At 36.0% G+C, this 21,419-nt stretch overlaps 1 protein-coding gene and 1 pseudogene across 3 annotated transcripts in view; both read right to left on the minus strand.

Moving 5' to 3' along the window:
- Window positions 1-3,980: 3,980 nt before the first annotated feature.
- FAR1 (fatty acyl-CoA reductase 1) overlaps window positions 3,981-21,419 on the minus strand; it is a 63,651-nt gene continuing 46,212 nt past the window's right edge. For all 3 annotated transcript variants that reach the window (XM_036426364.1, XM_036426360.2, XM_045577979.1), the window contains 3 exons: window positions 14,246-14,375; window positions 9,785-9,912; window positions 3,981-7,630 (listed from right to left, as the gene is read on the minus strand). In XM_036426364.1, coding sequence (XP_036282257.1) covers window positions 7,468-7,630; window positions 9,785-9,912; window positions 14,246-14,375 — 421 coding nt within the window. In that variant the 3' untranslated portion in view covers window positions 3,981-7,467. The remainder of the gene's footprint in view (window positions 7,631-9,784; window positions 9,913-14,245; window positions 14,376-21,419) is intronic.
- LOC118712551 lies at window positions 18,233-21,152 on the minus strand (annotated as a pseudogene).

Genomic DNA, 21,419 nt, shown 5'->3' on the forward strand with positions numbered 1-21,419 from the left:
TGAACAGTTACTATGTGTCACACACTTTGTATTTAATCCTTGCAACTCCCCTCCTAGGTAGGCATTTTTATAGATGTGGCATCTGAGGCTGAGAGGTTAACTGACTCATTCACGGTCACACAGCTGGTGAAGTGGCAGTCAACTCATACCTAGTCTCGTAGCAAAACTAATGTTCTTTCCACTCTGCAATTCTGCTCCTCTGTCCTACAGAAGTTTTGTTAAAATGGTCCATTGTTTCTGTGCATGTAGGTTAACACACTTCTGAAATGCCTATTTTTTGGACCCCTCAAAAGGGAAACCACCCTGAAGAGACAAGCACATGATCTTGTTAACTCTCCTGTAATTCAATCCCTGCCTGGCTGTCTTCCTCCTTTCTCGTAACCTTCCTTATGTTCCCTCCCTAATTCCAAACGCATAGGCATCTTCAAACATGCAGCCCGCAGAGGAGTCTGATCCGGCCCGCCAGGTTTTTTGGGCAGTGAGCGCAGCCGAGGTGTTACAGTAGGAATTAGTAGTTCATATAGTCCGGCTCTCCAGCTCTCTGAGGGACCGTGATCTGGCCCCCACTTTAAAAAGTTTGAGGACCCCTGGAAGCTGCCAACTGTCATTTTTGGGAAGTTTTTTTTTTTTTTTCTTGCTTCCAGGCATATTCTCTATTTGACTCAAATTTTTATAAAACTTTAAGAAAAACAGTATTTTTTTAAATTTTAGAAATGCCAGGTACTTCTGCTCTGTAGCTACTATGGAACAGTGTGCCAGAGATACAGATATGGGGTACACATTTACAAAAACAATCAGAATATGCTTGTGCTGAAATAGCAGTGAAATTTGCTGAAAACCACTAAAGAATTGAAATTTTGCACATTTCTGTCATCTTTCTTGTTTTTCTTTCTTTTTTTTTAATCTTATTGGGGTGGGGGGGGAAATCTGGAATATTTTCTTTCAAGAGTAGCAAGAAACTTCTTAAAGAGAGTCAGGCAGTTCTTGAATTGCCCTGAATATGTCAAATCACCCAGAGGCTTGTTATAAATACATGTGTCTGGTCCCCATCCCAGATCTCTGCTATTAAAAGGTCACTGGGTGAGGCCCAGTCATTTATTTCTGTGTGTACGGAGGTGCTCAGATGATCCTACTGCATACCACTGACCCAGGGGTGGGAAGAGCAAACCTGGGTCATCATTAGAATCAGCTGGGGAAGTTTAAATTCTCATCCCTAGGCTTTTCCCAACCTATCAGAGACTCTTGGGATGGTTCCTAGGAACATCAACATCTGAAGTTACCCTAGGAATTTTGATCAGAGGCCAAGCTATTGGGAGCCTCTGGTTTGGGGGTTAGCAGAAATAAACTGTGTTTGTAGGTCCCCATGGGATATGTGCATCATCCAGGGAGAAATAGGATTTTCAGTTTTCACTTTGATTTATGACCTGATTCTTTCAAAACTCTAGCAAGATTACAAAAAATGGGAGCTCATCAGAGAACTCATCCAATTAAATATGAATAAGTATAATACTTGACAAATCTATCCTGACTTTTTTACTATTATTTATATTTCAGGGAAAGCTTTTATCTACCCCATATTCTTGCTCTAGATAGCAACTTTTATTTGTTGAATTATCTGGCATATAAAAGGGAAGCCAATTAAGAGACATATTAGACAATATTTCCTATACACATCACTGTATCAGTGGACATTTTTCTCTTAAATTCATTTCATTGAGGAAAAAATGTAAAAGGTCAGTTCATTTAAAGTTAAAAATCTACTCATATTTAATAGCAACCGGGGGTGTTGAGTTTTTGACAGGTCACTGCAAGGCCTAGAGTATATTCTGAGCATGCAGACACCCAACTGCCCCACATGCCTCATCTTTCCTTAGTCATTTTAGAGTTTAACACTAAAAATATTTCCTTCCTCATTGCTCCCACTTCTCAGACATGTTTGTCTATCCCATCACTTCGCCCCATCAGACTTAAACTACAGCTCAAATGTCATGTGCGTATGAGCCCTTCCCTGAACACTAACCAGTAAATCACTCCTCTCTGCTTCCAGTATTTTGTTCTTTTCTTTACATATTTTATTGAAATGAAGTTCCCTTACCTATGCTAAGTCATAGCATCCTGGTGAGTATGCAGTATTTCACATTCAGGTCTGGACCACTGAGAAGCTCCATGTAGTGAATGACACAGACAAATAAACAGATCACTGCAATATAAAACATAGTGCCCAACCCACAGTAGGTACTCAGTTTTTGTTGAATGGATGGATGCTGGGTTTTAGAAATGAAGAAGCCAAATAAAAACATTTAGTACAACAGCATTTCAGAGAACATCTCTGAATAGTCCAGAAACATTTGTGTTCCCAAGTGAATAGTAGTAGTGTGGTGGACAAGTGTAGTAAGCTTTGGAGCTAGACTGAGTTCAAATCTTGACTCTGCCACTAGCAGTGTGACACAGGGTAACTTATTTGTATCATTTGCCAATTACCAAACTATAAAACATGGATAACAGAAAGGCCCCCCTCAAAGGGTTGCTGTTAAGGCATCCTTGAGTCAGTACATATAAAATACATAGACAGCGACTGGCACAAAGTGATAAACAAATGTTTATCAGTGTTATTTTTACAATGTACAAGGTACAAGGCTGTTTTTTCTCTCAAGAAACCAACAACTGCCCTAGCTGGTCTGGCTCAGTGGATAGAGGTTTGATTCTGGTCAAGGGCATGTACATCGGTTACAGGCTCAGGGGCATGCAGGAGGCAACCAATCAATCTGTCTCTCTCACATCAGTCTTTTTCTGTCTCTTCCTCTCCCTTCCACTCTCTCCAAAAACTCAATGGAAAAATATATCCTCAGGTGAGGATTAAAAAACAAACAAAATGAGTAACAAAAAGAAACCAAAAACCAAGTGCAGAGAAATGACAGGAACCTGTGAAAGATGTGATATAAAGCAGAAAGTTAGGTATTAAATGCCAAACAATTAAGTACTAATGAAATAAATACTCAATATCCTTTGATATTTTATAGGACAACTATCCTATATAATAAAAGCCTAATGTTCAAATTGTCCCCTTCGGCAGTCATTTAACCGGGAGACCAGTTCAACTGCTCGCTGAGGTGCGTTGACCACCAGGGGACAGGGCGGAACATGTGGGAGTTGGTGAGGCATTGCGATCTCTCGTTGGCTATCTGGGGCCAGGTTGATGGGGACAGAAGCGCGGTGAGAATGTGGGGTGCCTGCTGAGCTCACTCTCACTCCCTCTGCTATCCTCTCCTGGGACACCAGGGCATGAGCACCTGTGCCCAGGTGCCGGGCACCTGCAAGGAGCCTGCCCGACACCCACACAGCTTCTTCTGGGTGAGCCAGGCCACAGCCACTGAGACTATAGGGGCTGATTGGACTCCCTGTGGGTTCGTGCAGGAGCTGATCTACAAGGCCAGCCGGGAGAGAACACACTCCTGGCCTGGCTTCTATGCCGTGCCACTGGGCGGCCCCGGCCCGCAGTGTCCAGCTCCACTCACTGCATCTCCACTGGGGACTCGGGCGCTGTTTCTCCGGCAGAGGAGAGTCCGTGGGGGCCCAGGGAGCCAGGTGCTGCCCAGGGCCCGGAGTTCAGCTGGGACCTGCCCTTCCACGACAGAGGCTCAAGCTTTGATGGCCAGCCAGGCCTAGGGACCGCACCCATGCATGAATTTCATGCACCGGGCCTCTGGTTTTCATTCATCTATTTAGGTTCAGGTGTTTGTTCAAAATCAAAACCGAAAAAGCAGGAGATGACAGGGAAGGGTGGGGGGGATCTCCACCCTTCTCTTATCTTGTATAAGATTATAAGTTTTGTCTATGATCTGTGACCAAAAAATAGGGAGACATTTATAGTCTTCTTCGAGTTTGAGCATATAGTAAACATACTAAACTCATACTTATCACTTGGTCTTTCTATATAAATGTAATTGAGAGCCATCAATTTGCAAAGGAGCACATCAAACTTAATATTACTCAAATTTTTCTTTAATTAAGAAAAAACAAAGGAAGTATTTAACAATTTTGCACAACTATGCTCAATTGACAAAGGTGATTTGTTTAGGAATCTTAAGGGTAGCAGAGATGTATTTTAAAAAAGACAAATTCATTCTAAGGCTAGAAAATGCTTAGAGATAAAAATATTAATTCAGTAAGAAAATATTTTGTATTTCTTTTATCAGAAACTAATAATTAACTCATTTCTATATCAAGTTATGCAGCACACATTCCTTTCTCTAGTTTCTCATGCAAAGTTATAGAGTTTTTCTCAAGAATGAGCAAATCAGTGCTAATGGTTTTAAGTCAGGTTTGGAGTCAGCTATGAAGAGCATGCTTGGCCATCTGCACTCGCCTGACCACAGTCTGATGCTTTCCTTTAAACAGTCTCTATTAAATTGATATTCAATGTGAAGAGAGTAGCTGGAACCTAACAATACCCTGGCAATCTTCTCATACTGCTTTTAGAAAAGACAAGGACCATTTCATCTCAGCAAATACATAAAAATAATACTTTAACAAAATGTTTCATCCCGACTACCTGCTTCCCTAAAATGCTAAGAAATGTGGGTGTAAGTAAAATTAGGATATAAGGAGTAATAAGTACACCCAAAAAGAGGTACGAAGTATAAGTGAAGATGTATCCTATAAGCCTAACCACAGTATCTCACTGTAATTTCCAAGATAATTATTGTAAAAATACAATAAATACTATAATGGAAATATAGGGATTCATTTATTACTTTCTGGTTTATAAACAAAGGCACCAATAATGCTTCTATTTACTTTGTATAGAAGATTATCAATTTACATTTAAAACAAAAAGCAAAAAACCCTGAACCAGCTCCTATAGACAAATACACAAAAAAAGGGAGGAAATAAGAGTTTTTCCTCCCTGCTGCCATGCTTTATTACACAGATTCAAAGAATGTTTATTTTATACCATCCTTAAGTCAAAGAACATATTGCCATGCTTCTCTGTGTTGAGTTTTAGGACATATTAATGCTGCCAAGTCAAATCTAAATATAGTCACAAATGACAAATGCATATGACACAATTATAGACTCAAGACTGAATTGGGAGAGAAAAACAAATGTTTTGCAATAGAGTTTTACCGAGTTAAGTGAAATATTAAATTTAATTAGGCTATCCTGTTAAAAACTAAGTTTGTATAGAAAATATAATCAAACAAAACTAAAAGCCATTTCTAGCAAATGACAAATATAAATGATTCCCCAAATCTTTAAGTTCGAGATAAGCTTGAAGTCTAGTTAGTGGGGATCAACAACCCATGTGCTCTTTATACTAATTTTAGAACCTTAAGTTCTAGAATAACATGTTAATTTATTCATTAGCTTTCTTTTGACAATGAATCCGGTTAAATGAACACACAAAATTAATGCAGTAGCCTCAGCACCGTCCCAGATAGCATTTCTTTAAGTGAAATTATAAGAACAATGACATAGTTCCAAAGGCATACAGCCCATATGTATTTCACATGCCTGCTGAAATTGTACCTGCCTCTTTTTCAAGATACAAAGACAATTCATCTGATTCTCAGTATATTTGGCAAAAGTGTAAAAAAAATCATACAAATGTGAGCATGTTCTCAACACACTAGGGAAACACACTTGCAGAGATGGAGCGCTCAATTACAGAGCACCTACAGTCGGTTACGTGGGCCACTTTAAATCAAAGACATCGTCATTTACTCCACTTTTAGACACTGTTATGGTCTCTCACACCTTATACAAGGTATGGTCCTAGACCAGAGACTTCAGTGTCATTCCAAAGAACACACACACACACACATATATATATTTACATACATATTTCTTTTAAAATAATTTTTTAAAGTTTTACTACAGAAAATTTGGCTTCAACATGGAAGCATTTTTCTTTTCAAGATTACACACCTGCATGGGAGAAGGTGATTTCCTTTACATTTCATTTTTTCACAGTAACAAAATAAACTTCTTATACATTGCATTTAAACTGACAAAAAATTAAGATGTAAAAGTTCTATGTAACTTTTTGTATTATGAACTGACCTCATTAAACATATTCAAGATATACTATTGATGATTTAAATATAGTACAACTTGATCAGCTAAATTAAAACATGTTATGCTGATCAATTTGCTCAATCAAATATATGTTAAACAGTAAGGGAGTTTAATTACTATTAAGGTTTAAAGGGAATTATAATGTATCATTAAAATATACATTAATTTTCTTGCTATTACTTGTTTCTATAATGCATTTCTTTCTAAAGCTAAAACCACATGCAGAAAAAAATAAATGGTATCTTTAAACTCATTCAATAGTTTGCTACTTTATGTGGTAAGTAAATAAAGTCCTTTATTTAATTTGATACACATTATTTTATGCATTACTTTATTTTTCTTGAAGGAATTCAGTTCTCAAGGTCAAAAGTTAGTATGTGTTTACACACATGTGAGAATGTTTTCTTAATGTTATATCTACCTGCAAATAAATTTTTCCATTATAATGTATTTTCAGTTTTCATTGGAAAGACAGCATAAGCCTTTTTAAAAACATGTATAAAGGGGGGAGAGCACAAGTATGGTGAATCCCTCCCCAACCCCACCAGCCCCCATTTGCCAAAGTCTCAAGAAATTCTCCAGCTTCAAAACATGAACATCTTAGAGGATTGATTTCTATTTGGTCATTATGTAGACAAGAAAAATGTATTCTTATTTTTTTATGCTAATAGTCTTATTTAATTCATTTTAATTTTCATTCGAACAACACATAGCATATATTGATATGGATTTTCAAACCCATTTAGATCCAGTAGGATCTTTAGTATAGCCTTCTGATAATAAAAGCAGCTGATTGCTTAAAGGAAAATGATAAGATCAAATTTCTAATCAGAGAAGAAAAATGAGAACATGTCTTTCATGTCTGAGACCACTCAATAACTTATAGGATAATGTGAAAATAAGTTGGCTATAATTTTAACAAAACTTCAACTGATGAAAAAAATCAAACATTGAAGAATCAAATATCTACCAACTTAGCTAAAGTTCCTGCCAAATAAATGCTTTCCATTGCACTAAATATTAAAATTAGAATTCGCTGTATGTTAAGGCATATTTTAATTAATATGTTCCAGAATTGCACAGTTATACTGGTCAGTGTTCCCATATCGCCCCTCCTACCTTCACCCAACCCCTTTTCCCAAGGGATCAAAATATTACATCATGGTTTTGGTGGCTATTGGATTTGAGCTAGCATACCACAGTGTGTTCACTAGATTTTTATGAGCATAAACATTAAAATGTTACATAAAATGTACCATAATTTACTCCACACTCTGATCTAAGATGATTTAATATCTTGACAAAAGGTGAGATGACTTAAGTACATTTTACATTTGTGCATTTAGACCACCACATATGCATAGATGTTCTAATGCTAAATTCTTGTCTTCAGTATCTCATAGTGCTGGATGCTCGGAAGTATGACAGAAACTTGTAACAAAGACTAACCACAAAGTACCAGATGTTTCTTGCCATTTGTGATCTTGCAATAAAAATGCGCCAGATCAGGATCACAAGGATTGTATTGAAACCATAACGTATGTTTCTCAACCTGAAAACAAATCAAGAAACCTATTAGATCACATTTTCTAGAATAAAATATTGCTGGATGGCACATAGTCAATACTCAGTTTTTAACATAAAACTCGAATCCATATTAATTTGAAATTTATTTAAAAACTAATTAAAAGTCCCTAAGTTAGAAAGTTAGCAAACAATGTATTACCTCTATTAACAATGAATAACACAAAGCTTTTTTTATAACAGTATATTTGGGATGCCAAGTTATTCATTCAGCAGGTATTGAACCTCCTTTTGTGTGGCCAGTACTGCGCTAGGCAGCAAGTACACTGAAGGTAAAACAGACACATGTTTGGCGCTTTTTCCTTCTTAAACTAAAAATGTTTGTACATTACATACATCATCCTACAGACAAAATAAATATTTTTTGTGTGACATATTTAGCTGCTTACAAGTTGTCAGGAAACTGAATTTACTCCTTCCATTATAGATAGTAGTCACATGACCAAAGACCAAGAACTCATTCATGAATGAAACATGCTACTAGCTCTGGATATGAGGACTTGCCATTCTCAAAGTAGCATGTACATTATCTTACTCTTGTTTTAAAACACTTCATATGCTTTTTAATGGTTTTAGAAAGGAATGCAAATCTTAGATATGCAGTAATGTTACATACAGTCCATTAACTTCAAAAGGCAGGGTAAAAGAGGACTTCAATGTATGAACAATTGGTGTAGACAAGAGCTTTGAATTACATGTCAAAAGGTCATGGTTTGTTTTGCCACTTAATACAATAGGACCTAGGCAAACTCAACTTCCCTAAACCTCTGTTCCTCATCTATATAACTAACTGCCCTACAAAGCCTCATAGAGTTGGAAGCACAGGAAGAATAATGTGACAATCTTGAAACTGTTAGGAAAATTATATTAATTAGGCCTTGGCCAGGTAGCTCAGTTCATAAGAGTGTCATCCTGATTCAGCAAGGTTTCAGGTTCCATGCCCGGTCAGGGTACACACAAGAATCAACCAATGAAGGCATAAGTGGTATAGCAAATTGATGTTTCTTTCTCTCTTCCCTCTTCCATTCTCTCTCTAAAATCATTTTATATATATATATATATATATGGCTATTCACTAAACTACCAATAAAATAGATTGCTATTAAATTTTTAACTGCATTTCTGAATGATGGATTAACAGTGATTTTTCCTCTTCTATTTTCTGTGTGTATGGTTTTTTAAACAACCTGTATGTATTACTTTGTTGAAAACTAAGGGGAATAATTATAGCTTTTTTATAAACAAACAAAAATTCCATGTTAAATGATGTATTAGTATATCTATTTTCCTCTTCCAAAGATAAGAGTAGGGTGAAAAAAAACATTAAATAAATAAATTACTTCCATATTTTTATTTCCTCCTAATATCTTTACTTCTTCAATAGCAATATAAGGAAAGATAACAGCGTTTTTTTAAACTAAAATTACACCAGCCCTAGCTGGTTTGGCTTAGTGGATAGAAGTCACTAAGGGTGCCGGGTTTGATTCCAGCCAAGGGCACATGCCCAGGTTGTGGACTCAGTCCCCAGTGGGAGGCAGGCAGGAGGCAGCCAATCAATGATTCTCTCTCATCGATGATGTTTCTATGTCTCTCTCTGAAATCAATAAAAATATATTAAACAAACAAACAAACAAAAAACCACAACTAGCCGAAATCGGATTGGCTCAGTGGTAGAGCATAGGTCTGAGGACTGAAAGGTCCCGGGTTCGATTCTGGTCAAGGGCATGTACATTGGTTGTGGGCACATCTCCAGTGGGGGGTGTGCAGAGGGCAGCTGGTCGATGTTTCTCTCTCATCGACATTTCTAGCTCTCTATCCCTCTCTCCTCCACTCTGTAAAAAAATCAATAAGGTATATTTTAGAAAAAAAAACAAAAAACAAAAAACCACAACTAAAGTACACCTGCACATAGTGCTCAGGAAGAGTATAAATTGATGAAGTTGTCAAGTTTAAACAATATTAAGCTAAATCAATACTACCAAAGTTCCAGTCCAAAGGTAAGAACTTTTCCTAAATATGATGATTAGCAATATCTTTCACTCAATACATCAGCTTATAAAAAACAAACAAACACCACTATAAGAAGAAAGACAAAAGGAAATCAAACCCATGTAAAACTTACTTGTTCAAATGTTTTCTAGCTGCAGGGAGGCCAGACATTTCTTCATTCAAAACATATTTCTTAGTGCCCATGCAGTAATTCTCTATGTACTCTGCCCAATGTAACTGCCTTACATCAATATTAAAGGTCTACGTAAACAAAAAAATTACTGGTTACTTTCTTAATTTTTTTCACAACTCGTCAAAAATTTATAGTTTTTCTAAAGGCTAATTCCAAATTACATGATTACAAAATGCTTACTGTATTAACTTTTAAAATCTTACTGCTATTCACAAAAATATTATTCCCATTCTATACCGTCCCTTAAACACAGAACCGTTTGAAATGATAACCTGAAAACTCAGGCTAGCACTTTAAGAGTATATGAAGTGTGAGGAGATGTCTGTAAAATCCCCCCACCTCAAAAAAGAAAAAATCCTATTATCCAAATAGATTTATGTATTCCTCACATATATTTATACATGTGTTTATGTATTTATTTCCAGTTTGTATCTACAGCGACTCTCTTCTTGAATATCCTGGATACCATACAGATTAATTTTCTTAGAGAATATTATTGACATCAGGAAAAAGAATGTTATGAAAGCTGGTTTAGGAGTTTAAACAACAGTAATTTGGCCACCTTGATGAAAAGGGTAGACAAATCTAGAAGAAAAAGCCTTATAAAAATGATATTTCATAACAAAATGAGAGAGCCTTGCATTACTCAGTGCTCCATACATTTGGATAAACAGACTATTCACTATATATCATCACTTATTTGAACACAGTAAGTTCTAGACCCGCCCCCCAAAAAAGAAAGAAAGCTACCATAAATAAATTGTTACAAAAGTGTAATTAGATTCCCACAGAAGAATGTAAAAGGATGGAACCAAAGACTGGCTAGAAATTTTCAAAAAAATAATGAGACATCAAGGCACAGATTCAAAACACAATATACTATATGCACACACACACATACACACACATCTAAGCACGTCAGAGTAAAAATGTTGAAAGTAAAAGAGAAAAACAGTTGATTTCTCAAAAGAAAATGGAAAGCCAAAACTAAGTTTTCCAAGTGCTCAAAGAAAACTGCTGATACAGAATTTTACACCAGCACAAATATCTTTGAAAAGAAAAAATGTTCCCAGAAGAATAAAAACTGAGACAATCTGATATCCTTGGATGACCCACACTAGAAAAATTATACTGAAAGGCATTCTTTAGGCATAATGAAAATGATTCCAAACTGACATCTAAGATGGAAAAAGAAAAAACAATATTGCTGATAAATCTACACATGAATACTTACTGCATAGACTATAATAATAATAATAATGGTTATCAGGCATATAACACATACAGAATTAATATATGTAAAAGCAATAGCAGACATTTTCCAAGAAAAGCTAGAATTATCAACATTATATTAGACATTGATAAATTTGGAAAGAATACTGTAATCTCTAAAGTAACCTATGAAAACAGCATAAAAATTAATATATTTGTATGTTACTAATACAAATGGAAAAACACATAACTGTAAAAATAACCTTAAAGAAAGCAAACAAACAACAAACAAAAACCTTAAAACAAGGTGGGACAAATTGTAAGCACTGAGTCAGATTTAAATTAAAAATTACCAAAAATTACATTATGGATTAAACCTTCCAATTAAAGGTAAAAAATTATCAAGACTAAAAAAGATAAAAGTAATAAAAAATAAAAATCCATCTGTTATTTATAAGAGAAGTAACTGAGAGATAAGAATACAGAAAAGGTAAAAATAAAAGGATGGGGAAAAATATACATTTCTAACAGCAATGTAGGAAAACGCCCATGTGCCCAAGAACTACCAGAGTATGTTGATAGTTTGCATTTTTTGCAAACTTGCTTAGTAATAAATATCTCAGTCTAGTTTTAATTTGTACTTTCATTTTTATGAGTGAGGTTATCTTTTCATATGATTAAAAATAACTTAAGAATTATTTTTTTCTATAAACTGTTCATCTCTCCAGCCCATTTCTCAATAGGAATATTGACATTTTTGGCAGATCTACATAAGCTTTTTATGCAATATGAAATGCATTGAGATACCACTACTCACCACTAAAGTGGCTAAAATTAAATTTTTAAATGCCAAATGTTGGGGAAGATGTGGATTAATAGGAATTCTCATAACTGTCGCTTGAGATGTAAATTAATACAACCATTTTGGAAAACTGTTTAGCATTATCTGCTAAATTGAACATATGAATACTCTTTGATTCAACTAGATATATATCCTACAAAAGTGTGTGCATGTGGTTCATAGAAGCATTACTCCCAATAACCAAAAACTGAAAATAACGCAAATTTCTATCAACAAAAGAATGGGGGGGGAAATTATCCTATATAATAAAGAGCTAATATGTAAATGGTCATCATGCCCTCATGCCTTAATGGCTCAAACACTCTCAACACTGAGGAGAGAGGAATGGGGATCAGCCAGGCGGAGGCCCAGGAGAGGGACAAGCTACCCGCCCTTTGGTCCCGGGCACCAGCAGCTGCGCCTGTGGCTCGGGAGACAAGCCCATGGTCCTCTGCAGCTGTGGCCGACCCGAGTTCTGCAGCCAGCTAGACGAAGGGAAGTCTGTGTTCCAGGTGCCTGCAACTGGCTGGAGGAGGGAATCCTAGGTCCCAGGTGCAGGGCAAGGCAGAGGCGGTTAGGGGCGATCTGGCAGATGGGGGAGCAGTTAGGGATGATCAGGCAGGCAGGTTGAGGTGATTAGAGGTGATCAGGCAGGCAGGCAGGCAACCAGTTAGGAGCCAGTAGTCCCAGATTGTGAGAGGCAGTCAGACATCTTCCGAGGGATCCAGGATTAGAGAGGGTACAGACTGGGCTGAGGGACCCTCCTGACCCCGTGCACAAATTTTGTGCACCGGGCCTCTAGTATGATACAATTTGTATAAAATCAAAAACGTATAAAACTAACAGTATAAAAATTCACAATAGATTAGGAGAGGAGGTAGTGATTGGGAGGGATTATAAAAGGAATCTTCTGGGTGTAATTTCTATTTCTTCACCTGAGTGCTTATTTTCTAATCATCCATTCAGCAGTATACGTTGTGCATTGGAATATATAGTGTATGGTGGGAAGGCAAGGGGGGTGGGGGCAAGTATGCAATCAGCAGAAGCCATAAATCTTTCAACTTGAGCCGTTCTGCAAACTCTAGTGATTTACACCTTCTGCTTTGAAGGGAAGAAGACTGGCTCTAAAGCCTAAGGCCCCATAAATTAGTAAGTCTTATCAAATATTCCTGCAAAAACATAGGAATCCAAAAAGCCATATCTTCAGAGCAAGGGTGCAAAAGAAGTAAACCCAACACACACACAAGTGAGCAGAGCTGAACTGAAAGGTCCCAGGTTCGATCCTAGTCAAGAGCATGTACCTTGGCTGCAGGCACATTCCCAGTAGGAGGTGTGCAAGAGGCAGCTGATCGATGATTCTCTCTCCCATGGATGTTTCTAACTATCTCTCTCTGTAAAAAATCAATAAAATATATTAAAAATAAATAAATAAATAAAATTTTAAAAAAGAAGTGAACAGAGAGACAGCACACTTGAGAACCTGCCATGCTGAACCAGCAGAATGGACTAAATCTGCACTATCCAATATGGTAGCCACAAGAAGCCACATGCACCTCATGGACATATGAATATGGATAGCCCGAATTGCTGTAAAGTGTAAAATGCACACCGGCTTTTGAAGGCTCAATATGAAAAATACAAAGTAAACTATCCTTTATATAATTTAAAAATTTTAAGTGATCTTTAAATTTGTGTTCAAATTATATATTGTTTTGAATATACTGGGTAAAATAAGGCATTTTAAAAAATGTTTAAAGAAGTGGAAGAGAAAGGAAGCTGAAAGAACTCAGATAAAACATTTTAATAAGGTCCTGAATATACTCACTAAGCAAGAGACTATAGAAATTGCTTAATTTAAACTTTGGTAGGTATACACATTAAACTATCTAACACAAACTCAAAAAGAATACACATGAAGAGTTAAAGTTTCAAATTAACAGCGAGATGGAGAAATGTGGAATGATACAAAGTAAAAAGCGTATGTGAAAAAAATTCTGAAGGAAGGTTTTTCTCAAAATTCAAAGAAAACAAAGTGTTTTGGCAAGGGTAATGCATACAGAAGCTAAAGTTCTCTTTCAACCTGACATCAAAAGAAAAAAGAATGAACGTTTCAACTTACTGTAAATTAAATCATACTGCCACATCCAAATTCTTCATAAATTCTAAGGTAGAGCAATTTTATTTCATCACCCACAATTATGACTGAAGCTTTTAATGAGACTATAAAGAGATCAATGACTTTCTTGTAGCATAATGATTGTCAAAAATATACAATTATTTCTTAGGTTGCAGATGGCTATCTAATTAATAAGCTACTTATTTTCTAATATAATACAGAAAATACTTGCCTTTTTATCTTCAGGATTTAGTTGATTCATTAACATATTGACGTTGTCAGTATTCCAAACCCAAGAATTACTTGTGAAATACTCAAGAAGCATCATAGCTTTGTGAAGACGAGTTATTGCTTTCATCATCCTGTATTATAAGAAAATGACAGATTCATATTCTGCATAGATTAGGGGGAAAAAATCTCATCACCACCATGGCACCAGTTTGTAAACTGACACATTAACAGTAAAATCATAATACGTAATTCAGTTTAAGTGTACCAACCAGCAGGCAATAAGAATATTTCTGCATCTTGGAAGATTATTTCATAAATCCAAAATGAAAAAGAACAAATTTTAAGCAGCTGCAAATCAATTTAATACTAAAGTTCTGTTGATATATGAAATTAATTTTCAAAGGATATACAATGCTTTAAGGTCAAATTTTCTACATATAATACTAAATAATAATGGATTCAATTAGAATTCCCTTGCTTTTTGATCCTTTTGTTCCACATTTTACTAATATTTTCTGTGAATTCATAACATTCTATGTTGCATTATACAGAAATATTCGTTTGCCATTTAGTCAACTTTCTGTGTATAGATCTTTAAATAACTCTCTTTAACACTGACAAATACCATTCTTGATAATTTTGCTGTGCCATGAAATCAATGACTCATGCTGAAAACTTTTTGAAATATTTACTCACCTTCCCAAAACCTTACGATCCATCCTTATAGAAATAAGGAAGTTAGATACTGTTCTGTTTGTTTCTTTTTAAAAGGGCAAAGGGCCCTAATCATTAAATCTGTCATTTTAAATATCATGGCTTACTATAAGTCATTGATATCATAACATTAATCCGAGCAGTAATTACAATAATTACCAATGATAAGTGGGGAAGAAAGAACTTTTCAAAACAAAACACACACCAAAAATTCATAACCTCTGATAAATAGAAAAATAATTTGTGAAGAAATACAAAAAAAAAAAAATCCCTCAATTTATAGCCCCACAATAAGGATTAGCATTATATGTAATTTAGAGTCCCAAAATCAGGAACTTTAGAAATGGAGGGAAACTAGAACATTAGAAATGAGGGGGCAGGAAGGAATCAAAACAGTAACATAATTAGCTAAGCAATTCTGATGACATATTTAAAACATTTAGAAAGATACCCTGAATCCAGAATATTGAAGGGGAAAAAAATGAGGTAGCATGAACTATGTAAAGAAAAACTTTAGTTCATGCAAGAAAGCAATTACAAAACCTCCATTAAACATGAAAAGAATTGGTGAGCCTCAAAAGGTTGTATTTGGACAAAAATAGTTCCTAAAGATAGATAGTACTTGCTGGGGGAAAAAGAAGACATACTGCTTTTAGATAAGAGATTATACAATTTTCTAAAAAACAACAAAAAAGATATAAAAACTTTGTAATTAAATCAATACTGACTATCACAGCCAGTATAGTATATTTGAATCACATACATAAACATATTTGGTTAATGTGGTTTTCCAACATACAGCTTATTAAAAAGTTTTTCTTCCTAACCTCTTTTCACTGACAATTCTCACCTAGTCTTCACATGACAGAATTACCCTAAAACGAATTCATTCAAATGACAGAATTATCCTAAAACCAATCACCAATTCAGCCATTAAAAAAAATTATAATAAAAAATTGTAGTAGAAAAAGGAAATTTGAAAGGCCATAAATTTGTAAGGTTCATAGACTATTATTTATCAAACTTATGGCAGATAAAATAAAAAAAAACACAACTCTGCACCATCACTCTTGGGTTAAACGTGACGTAAGGGTAAATGCCTGGCACTATATTGTCCTATATATTCTGAGTATTAGTTTATTCTTTATTATAACAGCCAGCAAAAATTTACCAATCACAATCCTTTAGAGTACAACAAAATCTTAATGGTCATCTGGTCCAGGGCTAGCCATTTTGTGCCAGATAATTCTTGGTGGGGGCTGTCCTGTGCATTCTAAGATGCCTAGCAGCATCCCTGGTCTCCACTACCTCCCCCTGGAGTTGCGATAACTGAAAATATCTCCACATATTATCAAATGTCCCGAGGGGGCAAAACGTCTTCAGATTAAAAAATATTAAGCTCATTGAAGTTAAGCTAAAGAGTTAAGCTAACTAACCCCAAAAATAAGACTATAGAACCACTTTTTAAAAATGTCATTTTGAACAGTGATAAAATAGCTACATTTCAAGAGCTAGAGTGAATAATCTATACAATTTCTACATGTAATATCATACATCCTAGTCCCTACAGAGTATTAACCAGGATTCTTATGATACATGTCTAAATTATACTTATCTAGCTGACACTCATAAATGAGTAAAATGGACACCATTAGTGATATGATTGACAGTAATGTAGAAGTAGTAAGGCCCCAATATAAGATATAAAGCTCAGTATACATCTGAACAAATTAAATAACCTATACTAATAAAAGGGTAATATGCTAATTAGGGCAGACGTCCCTCCATCCGAACAGCGGCTGCGAGGCCCGGGGCTCAGGCAGCCTTAAGCCCCAGCGGCTCTGAGGCCCAGTGCTCGCAGCTGCCTGAGCCCACGGCTGCAGTGCCTTCCCCTGATCAGCCTGGTCTAAGCCATCAGTACGACATCCTCTGAGGACTCCTGGACTATGAGAGGGGGCAGGCCAGGCTGAGGGACCTCCCCTCCCAGTGCACACATTTTTGTGTACTGGGCTCCTAGTATAAACTATAACACTGTATTTAACATTAATAAAATCGCCTAACTAAAAAGTCTTTATGTCTCTTTTTGCTTTTAGACTATAAGCTCCCAGGGGTCAAGGTTAATTCCTGATTTGAAAGCCTCACACAGGGCAAACCTCAAGGTTCTTCCTTTGATGTTTCCTATTTGCAGCAGATTTTAGCTGTAATATTGTCTCCCATCCTCCATGCTCACCTATAATATCACTTTGACTATCTTCCCATCAAGAGGTGAAGGTAACTTATACACAATAGACTGAGGTGGAAACGAAACAGAGTGATTTCCAAGAGTAGTAAGAAAAGGTGAAGAAGCTTTCTAAGCCTTGCTTGCTGGAATACTCACCCTTGAAGCCTTCAGTTGCCATGTGCTGTCCAACTCCCCTAGAGGCTGCCATGATGTGAGGAAACCCAAACTAGTCCAAGTGGAGAGACCACATGGAGAGGCTCTGAGACTACATGAAGAGAGAAAGGTGCCGGGCCACCATAGTTGTTCTGTACCCTTTCTCTCCTTTACCACTCCCTCCAGTGTACCTACTTGTTCCTATGTGACTACAAACACTGGGAAGACTCTGGGACAGGAACACAAAGCTAAACCCTTCTAGAATTCCTGACCCAGGGAAAATCATAAGAGATTAAGTCTGAGGTGATTCACAATGCAGCAGAGATAAAAGGAACAGATCTTAGTACCAGGACTGTGGGGCTGCTATAATAAAAATCTAAAACATGCATTGGCTTTTTAGGAGCAAGTGGTAGAATCTAAAAGGCTCTTGAGACCATGGTGAAACCTGAAAGGACCAAGAAAAGAACTTTAGTGGAAGCCTTAAAGGGTGTAAGTGAACCTGCTGTTTGAGGCCTTGAAGGGACAAAAATATTGTTGGGAGATGGAAGAATAAAACTGTTGCCTGTGGCAACATGAAAAATAGAAACTGTACCTAACTTGATGATCTAGCCAAGATTTCCTCAAAGAGGACAAAGGTGATATTTAAAAACTGAACTGTTTGTTTAAATGGTATTTAGAGAAAATGAAAATACCAGCCAGCCTTGGCTGGGTAGCTCAGCTTTCCAATATGCCAAGTTTGCAGGTTAAATCTCCAGTCAGGGCACAGGAAGAAGCAACCAATGAAGACATACATAAGTGGAACAACAAATTGATGTTTCTCTTTCTCTCTCAAATCAATAAATAATATGTGCGTGTTTTTAAATAAATAAAATGCCAGGCAGGAATTCTTTTGTTTTTATTCATTGAGGCATTTTTTTTGTGTGTGTGTGTGCATTTATATCACATCACTAGAAAAAGAATCCCAGGATTTTCCCTACTATGTGTTTTCATCTTGCTTCTTTATGGTCCATAATGCCCACTGAGATCGTCAGTACAATGAAACCAAAATGACAGGATGGAAGCAGATTGTTCTGCCATTTTTATAAATCTTAGAGATGGAAAGCAAAACTGGGGCTGATTGCGCCACACTAGTTTAACCTGCCTGTGAGGTTCAAAACTTTCCCAGCTCTGTGATCATCAATAACTTCAAATTTACCAACATAAACATGCTTCATCATCACAGTTAGAAATCAGATGATGACTTTGGAGCACAGATTAATAAGAACCTGGTGCTTGCCTCTCTTTTTGGCATCATTGATACTCTTGAGAGGATAAGCAGGAACACTCGAATGCATTTAAGGAAGCATTAAAAGACGGTGGAAAGAGCCCAGAATGGCTTCTGGGCATGGATCAAATCCAGAATGCAAACATAAGATTTTTGGTTAATACCTCAAAAAGATCTAAGGTAGAACTTAGGAAAATAAAGTGAAGAAATAAAATGAATTGATCGGCCAGTATACTCAGTGGGTGAGCACCAACCCATGAACCAGGAAGTTACAGTGCAATTCCCAGTCAGAATACATGCCTGGGTTGCAGGCTCAATCCCCAGTGGGGGGCTTACAGAAGCAGCCAAGCGATGATTCTTTTTCATCAGTGATGTTTCTATCTGTCTCTCCCTCTCCCTTCCTCTCTCTGAAATAAATAAATAAAAATTTTAAATAAACAAATAAAATGGAATTGCTTCAAAATTACTAAAATCAAGAAGGTTGAGGCATGAGAAAACAATTCTATTCTTGTTTTAAATAGACTGGGAACTTATAGTTTGGACTTTTCAGTCCTGTGTCAATGCCTGGATATATATCAATTTTCTGTATGTCAATACCTAGACATAAACCAACCTTCAAACAACCCTCTAATTAGCCCCTGTAAAAGTCACATATCCAGACCACCTGGCATCCATTACCCAGTCAACCAACATCTGACAAATAACTATCCTGGACCAATCCTAGGGCTAAGAATGCAGGACAGATTCTTCTCAAAAATGTACTTTTTACTAAAAAAAATTTTAACTTTTCTTTCTTCTTCAAAATATTCTGTGTATTGCCTAGTATGTGTTTTGGTTTGCAAATCCTAAAATCCTTGAATAAGTCTTTATTGTTTATTTCTAGCCAAAGCCTTCAGACTCCTTTTGAGTTCGTTCAACATACCTCATAGAAACTTTCTAACAAAAGGCTCATTCCAGATCTTAGAGAAATGTTTCATAGAAGCCCTACTGTTTAAAGAGGCAGGAACTAAGAGTTTAGTCTAAGGATCTAAGAGATAAGACTCTAAGATGTAAGGGTGCTATCCCATCCATAGTAACTCCATAAAGACCCAAGACAGAGATGGACATGTCTAAAGACATCAGTGCGTATGGCTTTGGTCTAATGCAGACTGTTTTAAACAGATACATGGAAAACCCACAAGTTTAAAAGGAATCACATCAGTTTACGCTGAAAGGGACATAGACTTCCAACCTTTTATGGGCAAGAAGGAGGTTAAGAAGGCAACCATTATCAACACAAGCCAAGAGAAATAATAAATTAAAAGAAATATTAAATTACAGCTGCCATTTTAAGCCACTATTAATGATATGACTTGCTATGTAGCAACATCTAGTATAAATTATTTAATAAACTGGTTACTCATCTTTAAGTATACTAAGCCCACTTTTTCTGTAAGGCATTGTGATATATTTAACCTATTTTACTTTTTTGACCTACTTGACCTAGTGACTTCTCTGTTCTAAATTGCAACAACTTTACTAATATCAAGAAAGCATGCACTGCCATCACTCATAAATTTACATCTACTTTTTAGCCACAAAGAATGCTGCCAATGACAAATATTGTACTTTTCAGATCATTCTAGGAAACTTAAAAATATCTTGGAAATACTGTGGATCTTTTTTTCATTAAGTATTTCTTTACCTAAAGTTGTTTAACGCCTCTCACATTAAATATGTAAAATTAGAAACATAATGGATAACTGAAGCCACAGAAAATCTCTACGAATAATTCAGATCCTGATACACTACAACTGGCAGATACCTCACTTTTACTTTTTGAGCAACTGGTGAAAGTTCTGGAATCAGAACCTTACCTTCTTTATACATAAATACTCAAATCCTGAACTCTATAATCAAAGACTCCACTGTAATGCCAATGTAGTTAAAACCTATTTTATGGGACATTTAACTATAATTTTGGGAAAGACAGAAGGATTTTATGTAAGTTTGTGGGGTTTCAACAACAAAAAAGAAAAGAAAGCAAAAAGAAAGACTATAACAACTAGATAAAAACGAAAAAAAAGTTTTCCATTTGTTATTAACCTCTTTAAAAATATAATATTCTCAACCTGGAAATTAGTAAAAAACTGTAATTAACATATTATAAGCTGAATGGGCAGCTGTTATAATTCAAGCAATATTCTAAAAGCATCCTACATTTTTCATATAAAACTGCACAATCTACTTAAAGCAAAACATTTTAACATAAAACCCCTATAAAACTACCCCTATGTTTTTTAAGGGGAAGAGCTCAATTTCAGCTTATAATAGCAATGACAACCTTGATGTTGGACATTTCCTACATTATGGGATTTTGGAGGATCAATGGCTCAAAAAGTTGAAACCACAGTTTTCCCAAATATCCCCAATTTCTAAGAAATGTCTTAGCATCCTGATTGTGATTGTGATTAATCAGGTTAGTAATTCTAGAGGTAAAGCTCATGCTAGCGACTTTTCGTCTCTCCAGCAAGCTTCCACCACCTTACCAATACATAGTGTATTTACTGCTATTCTTCTTACCACGGTTTCTGACCTGTCAACCTGAGTGCAAGATCGTGCAATAATGCAGGTACTGTATGTCTGACACCCTTCCAATAATGAAGCAATAAGTTGTTGGAATACAACTTAATATTGGGGCGCCTGAATACTTGGTTTAAAGGATTCATCTTGAAGAAATGATTTAGATAATATCCTGTAGGGAAAATAAGCATCAAAGCATTTTGAATGTTATTTGTTATTCAGAAAAAATACCTAAAGTTAGACCTAGAATTCAGCACATAA

This window comes from Pipistrellus kuhlii, unplaced genomic scaffold (genome assembly GCF_014108245.1).
Source record: "Pipistrellus kuhlii isolate mPipKuh1 unplaced genomic scaffold, mPipKuh1.p scaffold_m20_p_9, whole genome shotgun sequence".
Lineage (NCBI taxonomy): Eukaryota > Metazoa > Chordata > Mammalia > Chiroptera > Vespertilionidae > Pipistrellus > Pipistrellus kuhlii.